This window comes from Mytilus trossulus, chromosome 8, assembly GCF_036588685.1.
Source record: "Mytilus trossulus isolate FHL-02 chromosome 8, PNRI_Mtr1.1.1.hap1, whole genome shotgun sequence".
In the NCBI taxonomy this organism is placed as follows: domain Eukaryota; kingdom Metazoa; phylum Mollusca; class Bivalvia; order Mytilida; family Mytilidae; genus Mytilus; species Mytilus trossulus.
Genome location: NC_086380.1, coordinates 29,050,792 through 29,061,198, shown reverse-complemented (window position 1 = coordinate 29,061,198; position 10,407 = coordinate 29,050,792). Strand labels below are relative to the sequence as shown.

The 10,407-nt window shown below is 32.7% G+C and overlaps 1 protein-coding gene across 1 annotated transcript; it reads left to right on the top strand.

Moving 5' to 3' along the window:
* Window positions 1–7,327: 7,327 nt before the first annotated feature.
* On the top strand, window positions 7,328–8,416 carry LOC134727546 (uncharacterized). Its single transcript, XM_063591927.1, has one exon. It carries the CDS (start codon window positions 7,328–7,330, stop codon window positions 8,414–8,416), a length of 1,089 nt encoding a protein of 362 aa, XP_063447997.1.
* The last annotated feature ends 1,991 nt before the right edge of the window (window positions 8,417–10,407 follow it).

Genomic DNA, 10,407 nt, shown 5'->3' with positions numbered 1-10,407 from the left:
GTTTTGAAATACAAATTAGATCGTTGGTTTTCCTGTTCGATTTGTGTACAATGCTAAGTTGTGGTCCCTTATAGCTTGCTGTTTGGTCTGGATCAAAGCTCTGTGTAAAAAGCCGTACTTTGACCTATGTTTGTTATTATCAGGTTGGGAACAACCCTCCCTCAGACAAGGGCATCGAAGGGGTCATTTTATTAATAACATGTTTACTGTTGTAGAAAAGAAAATAGAAATACTAAGGATTTGTATAGTGCTACTACCTTTGAAAACTTAGAATTTTGTACTCAAAAAGAGGAGAAATACATTATATTTTAAACCACTTTTCTAAAAGAGGGGTCCACTTATTTTGAACAATATTAAACTGTTCAAGTAAATGTGTTAACATGGTTATAGTCCAGGAATATTAAAGAATTTTTGGACATTTTTTGTCCATTTAATACCATAAAGATATTATAGTTCTTTGGAAAAATATTAGCCCTTTGTACTGAAAGTGTTTTACAAAAAAAAATATATTATAACTTATATTGACCCCTCATACCCCTCATAAAAGGGATATTCATAACATTAAATGTTATGAATATCCCTTTTATGAGGAATGAGGGGTTGTTCTGAACCTGATTATGACTTGGATGGAGAATGGTCTCATTGTCAGTCACACATACATAGACCAGATTTAATTATTCAATTATTTCTTGTTGAACAGGGAAAAAATACTCCATAAATTAAAGAATTGTCAAGGTACAAGAGATAAATCAAGTTTTAATATAGTCAAAACCTACAAATTTATGTTTACAAAAAAAAATTATAATCGCTCGCCTTTACTTTTTAGGATTCGCCTCAAAAATTTGCAAATTAAATATTTTTTTATTTAAATTTTCAAATCGCTCGCTCGCCCCAATTTTTGGAGTCCAAAAATCCGTAGAACAAGAAATTAAATTGATGTGGCCTTATTGGTAATTTAAAGAAAATTTATAAGTTGCTTTCTGTTATAATCTCGAATACCATAAAATAGTTATCAAAGTACCAGGATTATAATTTTATACGCCAGACGCGCGTTTCGTCTACATAAGACTCATTAGTGACGCTCAGATCAAAATAGTTAAAAATTCAAACAAATACAAAGTTGGAAGAGCATTGAGGACCCAAAATTCCAAAAAGTTGTGCCAAATACGGCTAATGTAATCTTCTCCTGGGGTAAGAAAATCTTTATAAAAGATATAGATAAACTGTAAACAACAAAGGTGTAAATCAAAGTTAGATCTACAAATAGTCAACACGACCAAAATTGTCAATTGTTCTTATAAAAATTGATTGCTCTTAACTGAAAAAAAAACACAATTTCTCAATCATTTTCTGTATTTTTACAAAAATCTTCTCAGAAACTACTTGTCCAAAAAAAACCATACTTGGCCTAAGTCTTCCTTGTGGTATCTAGTTTAAAATATGTATCCAATGACCTCGACCATACACCAAGATGGCCTACATGGCACAAAACAGACATGGGGGCAAAATGAAGTTTTTTGGCTTATATCTCTTTAAAAAAGCTTTTAGATCAAATCTGCCGAGGGGTTTAAATGTTAACATGTCTATTGGATCAAATCTAATGAGGCGTAAACATTTTTCTATGCAGATCTATCTTGCTTACAATTTTCAGACGCTTCAAATAACCCATTGATGAGTAGCTGCACATGAATTTGTAATTTTATGGAATTTATTCATTTTTGGTTATATAGATAAACTGAAGATAGCTAAATGGTTTAGCAAACTAAGACTTACAAATAAGGCGTCATGAACCAAATAACCAATCCCCATAAAAAATAATTGCCCTTTTTAAGTCTTTTTTTCATAATTTTTCATGAATTGTTTGTACATTATTACAAAAATCCTTTCCTCTGAAACTACTTATAGATAGAGATAGTTGTAAATAGCAAGAATGTTCAGTTAAGTAAGATTTACAAACAAGTCATCATCACCCAAATAGAACTATAATGTATGTCCTATGTTTAATGTGCACATAGATCAAAATAGAACTATAATGTATGTCCTATGTTTAATGTGCAAATAGATCAAGGTGAGCGACACAGATTACTGAGACCCTCTAGTTTATTTTATAGTAAAATAATGTTGGTTTTTTTTAAATTGTAATCATGTTGGTGTGTATATATTTGTACAAAAGGTGAGCATGGTGAGTTGTTAATAAAATATTGATTTGTATAATTAACTTGTATAAGCATTGTGATTTTTATTCAAATTAATGCATAGAGGAATATAAGCGCAAGCGACAGGCTCAATATGAAACATGAGGAAAAAATGTTTGTCTCGCTTTAACGGAGTCAATTAGCAAGACATGTGCATGCTGTTTCCAGTGTCAAAAAAGTATAAGTTTGTGATTTGGTCTAGTTTATGGTGAACCACTAGTGATAGGTCATTATAATTGTTCTGTATATGTATTAGCATTGGCTCTTCTCGCTACAATGGAGCATAATTTACCATTCCCCCTCATTCATGATTTCTTGACTTCGAAACTTTTGCTTATTTTGTATGTTTAAGTTTGTGAGTATGTCATTTTAAGTCCATCTGTGTCAAGTCATTGATTTTAAGTATGCAAATATACCGGCATAATTTCCAAAGAGATTATATTATCCATGAAACCTTTCAATATGGGTTCCCATACTTCAAAACTTTTACATAGTTAATGTTTGTGTTAAATTTTTGGGGATTAACTGATGAAAATACAAGGGTATTTGGTATGCATTTGTATTAGCATTGGCACATCAGATTTCCTTGGAAGTTATTCAACCCTTAACCTACAGTCATGGTTCATTGACTTTGAATATTTGCAAAACGTGAATGTTAAAGTATTGCTATTTTAATTTAACATTTGCATCAAAATAAAAAAAATAGGTGCGACAAATCCCTGAGTTTAATGGTTTTAATATTTTGTGCAAGCGTTATTTGAAAGTTGCATAAAGAGACATAGATATGATATGTTTCATTGCCTTTGTTGTCATAATGATAATTTGTGGTTGAACCATTCTGTGAAACAAGGTATTTTCCTGGAAACAAGATTACAATAGGTTATCTTGTTTATGATAACGAGGAAAGCAATTCTCGAGGTTGATGTACATAGTACATTAAAGAGATAACCTCCACTAAGCAATGTATACTATAAACAATGGCGGATCCAGGAATTGTCATAAGTAGGGGCTCACTGACTGACCTAAGAGGGGCCCGCTCCTGTCACGCTTCAGTGATTCCCTATATAAGCAACTAATTTTTTTTTTCAAAAAGGGATGGGGATCCTCCTCTGATCAATATCATGTCAATAGCCTTTGGTTTTTTCTTATGAATCACAAAGCTGTCAAAATCCCATAGGATATAAAAAAAAATCCACTGCTGTGATTGTCAATCGCTCTTTTACCTTGTTATGAGTCTTTTTTGCAACAATTTCAGTGAAATGAAAATATTTGATTCTCAACAACAGTACTGGTAACTTTGATGTAATATTTTCTACTGACGATCAAGAGATCAGTAAAAATGCTGACATAATTTACCCAAAGTGACTTCAGCTAGATAAATCTGGTCATACAATAGTCAGTCCTTGGCATCCATTGCAGATATATGTGTGTTTACGTAAAAGGGGAACATTTCAATTTAAACCTGTTTTTGGAGCATATGAGATCATCCCATTATTTTAGTGGGTTCGTGTAGCTCAGTTTATTTTGTGGTGATTGGTGTATTGTTCCTTGTCTCTGTCTTTTCTTCTTTAGCAATAGCGTTGTGAGTATATTCTCGACTCATCATATCATTAGTTTGAATGTCCGTTTTCTTCACTTCTCTTTAAAAAATACATGTACCAACATATTCGGAAAGCAAATTTGCATTAACATTTGCCGATACACCAACTTCCTTCATTATTAAAACAGACAATGATATTAATAGTAACGTTTAACAACAAAACCTTATACCTCAAATTAAACATATTCATAATTGTTTTAAAATTTATATGAAAAGATCGAAAAGGGTTTTACTTTTGATCTTAATGTAGAATCTTTTTATGTGGCACATGGAACAACACATCAAAATATTTTGGTGTACCCAAACCCTACACAAAAAAGGACCGACATATACCAAAGTCAAACTGTCGAAGTCGAAATTAAACTGACAACGCCATTTGACTAAACAGATAAAGACAAACATACAAATAACACAATAAACAACATAGAAAACTAAGGACTATGAACAACACTACCTCACCAAAAACTAGGTGATCTCAGTTGTTCATGAATGCTAAGATCATACCATAAAGAAGCGACTGATGGTAGGTAGGTACACATTTTCTTTTTTTTTTTGGAAAAAGATATGAATGTATCGTTAGTACTACCTAGTACCCCGTATCTGATTAAAAAATAGCTTACATCAGAACAATAAAAGTTTTCGAGTAGACAGCTATTTTCTGGGTCGATAGGATTAGGACGAACACACATTTTTGGGATACGATTGCTTACTAGCAATCTGTAGACATTTACCGTTGACTCAGTGCAATACCCTCACGTCAATCGTTTTATTCTAAACATTAAGGTTCCACTAAAGTCAAAATATAGGACACTTCATAAACATCTAAACTTTGCCTGTATTTTTCAACCTATAATGAATAAAGTCATAAACTATGAAAACATATGTTCATTTAAACATACTTTACATATACACACTGTAAATTGTAAATAAACTTGAAATTGTTATGTTGTGGCCAAACCGGTTCTTGGGGTGAACACTAAATTTTCAAAAAAATCTGCAGGCCTGCAAGACGACTTAATTTGCTTAAATTGGTATGGATGAATACTGTAACATGTAATGCAGGGCAAGCCATTGTTGATTTTTCACATACATATGTTTTAATGGCATATTTGTCCAATTTCTGTATTGTACCTTCCATATTAGTTCACTTAGTTACATGAAATTAACTGAAACTCCAAAATCAATACATTTTATAAAAAAATCAACAATGGCTTGCCCTGCATTACATGTAATATTATTCGTCCATACCAATTTTAAACAAATTAAGTCGTCTTGCAGGCCTGCCGATTTTTTTGAAAATTTAGTGTTCAACCCAAGAACCGGTTTGGCCACAACATAACAATTTCAAGTTTATTTACAATTTACACAGTGTGTATATGTAAAGTATGTTTTAATGAACATATGTTTTCATAGTTTATGACTTTATTCATTATAGGTTGAAAAATACAGGCAAAGTTTAGATGTTTATGAAGTGTCCTATATTTGACTTTAATGGAACCTTAAGGAACATCTCAGATACTGATGATTGTCTTGCTTTAAAATGTAAAAACAAACAAAACAACTTTCCTATAATTTTCTTCTCATTATCTCATGACATTTCCCTTGACTTATACTAGTATGCGTGTTTTTAACAATACGCAAAATTGGAATTTAGCATTATTTATATTATAAGTGTTTTTTTTATAAATTTAGAAACACGTCAGAGGGAATTCCCAAGTTTTGATAAAATGTGAGAGTTCTCTGAATTCCGATAAAGCTTTTTCTGTCATATAAGAACTGAAGTGGAGCTTTTCTTATATGTCACCGTTATGAAACTGATATTTGATATTGTACTTCCATAAAGAAATAGAAAACCATCAAGATCGTTTAATTAACCTTGGTGAAAATATATATATACGTTCTTGCTCCAGGGTTTGTTTAGGTATTTATGCGCATGCGTATAGTTTTATAAACTTCAAGGGGTATTAGATTGAATGGTTATTATGCATTCCCCACTCCATTGATTAATTTGGAACTCATGGGACCCTTTCTATGTATGCCTGCTATTGAGGGTTATTGTTGTTGCATAATTTTAAATCATATGCATCATTTAGAATCATTTAGATTAAAATAAATGTAGTCAACATCGTAAAGGTGTAACTTCAACATCCCTTCATAAGACATGGAGTCTCCAATATTATCGTTTCGAACTGTCTCCCTTCCGGAAGTTACTTGCGTCAAATATGAATAAAAAATTAAACGACCTACTACACGTCGAGAAAGATAACTCGTTCTGTCGATAAACGTCGTATTAAATTAAAAACGATCGCAATTTAAACCGAGGATTGTGTACGAAAAGGAGTCATGCCTACTGACCAAAGGAAATTAAATATTTAAAGAGTTAGGAATGGGGTTCCTCCTAGAAAATAGGTGATAAGATACGAAGTGAAATACCGTCTCTCACTCTGAGTCTCAGTGACTGCTGTGGAAAGTAAACTTGGAATTGACAGTACAAAAATAAAACACAATAAGTACATTGTTCATACACTTGTATCCGGGTTTAACTATTTTGTAACTATTCAGATTACGTAAGATATATTTCACATGTGCAGTTGAATTAGCTTTGAAAATAATATTATCCAGCTACATGTATACAGGTGTCAATAAAAACAATGGCATTCGTATCCCTCGGAGAAATCTGTTCTTTGATTGATCAACCTGGCTGCAACACCTGCGCGCGCGTTTTGCTTAAAATTAAATATGACGCATAGGCTTGACTTATAACCTACAATGTCATAATAATATAATTTAAAAGCTCGTATGGTCATCAAGACATTTAAATGCAACAATGGTGCGTTAACCGACGGTTTGTATTTCCACTCCCTTTTACATTGTTTTATCGTTTGATATTTCAAAATATTTTCAAACACCTTCAGTATTAAAAGCGTCTACATTGAAAGGCTTTCTACTGCTTTGTTCTTGGGGAGAATGTGTGTCATCCTGCGCCTTTTTTTTAATAGTTAATTGCTTTAATGTCCCTACAACTACTGAATTTGCATGTCTAATACCCAAAACATATCAATTCCAATTCAGTGTTGAATACCATTCTTCGGCATAAAATGGTTTACTTTACAAATTGTGACTTGGATGGAGAGATGGCACTCCTACAACATCTTCTAATATCTTTATCAATTATTTCTTATTCACACCCAATAGAAACCATCTATGAAAACTCGCAAACCGTATGTTCCCCTAAATGAAATAACCGATTTCATTTCTTTAGAAGTTTCAGCCTTTACGTAAATCTTTGACTAGGTCTACGTTGAAGTCGATTATCTCCCTTATCTTAAAAGAAAAGACCTAGAAATTGTATATTGTTTCGGGAATGGTAAAAAGAAAAGTACTACAGAAACAACGTGAGACTATATTCGACATGAATATTTTAAACGGGAAGTGTGTTTTCATCTCCTAGTTTAAAGAAAAGACTTAGTAGTAAACTGTTGTTTATATTATTATAATTATTTTGTAGGATAATCAAGGAGAAGTTACGGAGATGAATTATGAAGAAAAAATGATTATAGCATACGAGGCAGTTGTATCAAAGAAAATGTCCTTTAAGGAAGCATGCACGAAATTCAAGATTCCTGATAGCACACTACGAGATAGAGTGAAAAAAGGAAATCCTACGAAAGGGAGAAGAGGAAAAAATGCAACGCTGGATCAAAATGAATCAGAAAAATTGACCAACTGTATAATGATGCTGATGAAACAGGGATATAATTACACAATCGATGAACTGTGTACGTTATCAAGTCAATATGTTATAAGCATTGGCAAGCGTAAGCACGATAAACCAGTCACAAAACATTGGTTTTATTTGTTGTGTGAGAACTTTCCTAAGCTTAAAGAGTTGAGGATTAAACTTACACAAATGGATAGAACTCAAACACGGGATTTGACACGTGTCTCAAGTTTTTTCTCATATTTGTCTTCTTGTGTGAACAAACATGACTTATCCGAGAGGCCTTGTTCAATTTATAGTTTAAGCTCTACAGAATTATCTTACTCATGGCCTTATGCAATCAGAGAGGTCCCTTCTCATGAAGAAGCAATCACTTTGTTTATTTGTGCAAATGGCGCTGGCAACGTTATCCCTCCTTGGTATGTTTTTCCCGATGGTAAATCAAATTTGGATATAAATCGTCTACAGGAAGATTGTAAACCAGGTTTCGGGTTTCTAGCAGAAGAGAGATTGTTTCCATCGGAGATATTTTTAAAATATCTGACAACTCATTTCCTTCGCCACACGCTACCTCAGGATCATAAGATTCTTCTCGTTGACGGACATGACCTGTATGTCTCTGTTGAAATATTGGAATGGGCAGAACAAAACCAAATTACTTTAATTGTTCTTCCTGCAGACGAATACAAGACAATTCAGCCATTACAAGTTGATTGTTTAAGTTCTTTTGAGCGTTTGTTGACGGAGAACTGTAAAGCTAGCGTGTCAGGTTCTCAGTTAGAAAGATCTGCTTTATGTAAAGCTGTTTCAGATGCATACCAACAAGCATTTACAAGTGAGGAAATTCAGCGTTCTTTTAGAATGGCAAAAATATTCCCGATTCCTACGGAAATGATTTGACAGAATTGCACTTTATGTAGCTAATATCATATACAATCGCTGTTAAGAATTAAAACTAAAAATTGTAAAGACTAAGATTCATTGAAGAAATGTCAGTGTATTTAAATTATAATGATTGTTATGTGTTTAACAAAGAAGAAAAGTAATAGAAATACGTTCTGATCAATTTACAAACTTTTTTTAAAGCCATGACATAATTCTACATGAACAAAAACTAGTAACACATTGTATGTTGAAATCATTTGGTATATAAACGTATAAAAAAAGGAATTATGTTATATAGCTTTAACTTTTGATAGTCAAATAAATGTAAGCTATTGATTAAATACATATGCACATGTATATAAACTCATCATACATACCAGGACTAAATTTTGTATAGACGCCCTATTCGCGTTTCGTCTACAAAAGACTCATCAGTGACGCTCAAATCCAAAAAAGTTAAAAAGGCCACATAAAGTACGAAGTTGAAGAGCATTGTGGACCAAAATTCCTAAGAGTGTTGCCAAATAGAGCAAAGGTAATCTACGCCTGAGGTAGAAAAGCCTTAGTATTTCAAAAAATTAAAAAAAAATATTTGTAAACAGTAAATTTATAACTATAACCATATCAATGATAAATCATGTCAGTACAACAAGTGCTGACTACTGGGCTTGTGATACCCTCGGGGAAATAAATCTACACCGGCAGTGGCATCGACTTAGTGGTTGTAAATAAACTCATCATACATACCAGGACTAAATTTTGTATATACGCCATGGCCAGACGCGCGTTTCGTCTACAAAAGACTCATCAGTGACGCTCGAATGACACAAACAGTTGACTTTAATGTGTTAGAAAATTAGGAATAGAAAATGGTTAAATATGTTGTTGTTCAATTTTGCTTTTATTGTGCAACTGTGGAATGCTACCAAAAATGTTTTGTTCCCATGGCAAATACAATTCGCTTATGTCTCACATTCTGTAATGTCGCATACGTCAAATGAAGTCTAGTCAGGACATGTGGAACAAATACTCGTACCAAGACGAATCAATGCTGCTTTCTTACCTATTCTCCACAAGTCAAGAGCTAAGGGTAATCAATTACTGGGGAACAGGGTTGGCAAAGTATTACCCGCCCGGGAATTCCAGGGTGGGAAAACCCGGGTTTTCCCGGGCTGGGCAATACTCCTAGAAATTGGTTATAGTGGGCAATACTGGGCAATATGATTTTCCTATGCTTATTTAAACACTAAATAGTAAAGACTTGGTACAGTTTCATAGTATAACAGCTATATATATACTTTTTATACAGATAACCATTGACAGTCATTTCTAGAAGATTGAAACGTCAATTTCATTCTCTTCTCTATAAATTCTATATGTACAAATGTAGGCAGAACAGAAGATTTGTACATTTAAAGATACCTTTTTAATTACCAAGTATTGTTTTAATAATCCAAACCTTGAAACATGCATTTTATTGCAGTGTTTAAGTGACTTGTTAATTTTATTTGCCATACATTCATATTGCTGAATAAACACCCTAAGGGGTCATGCCAATAAAACTTATAGAATTATAAGGGCTGATTATTGTTACATAAACAAATCTGTGTTCTAATCTGAATAATTACTTATTAATTAGTGACATTATTTAAATGTAACTTTTCTTACAAGTAATTGTTTTAATTCTTAATCTGTTAATAGGAGTTATATTTATTTGAAAAAACATTTTTTTGCTTTATATTTACAGTTTGCCCATCTAGACAAATGCTAAACAAACAAAATAGGGTATAAATATCTTATTAAATGTATTAAATTTGTGTTTATCACTGAATCCTCTTTAAAATTCAGACAAATATTTTATATTACCCAGTATTGCCCAGTATTACCCACTAAAACCCTGTAAAACCCGGGTTTTCCCAGTATTTCCCACTGGGCTGGGCAATACTCATAAAACCCGGGTTTTTGCCAACCCTGCTGGGGAAGGAAATCAATTCAAATTTTTGTTG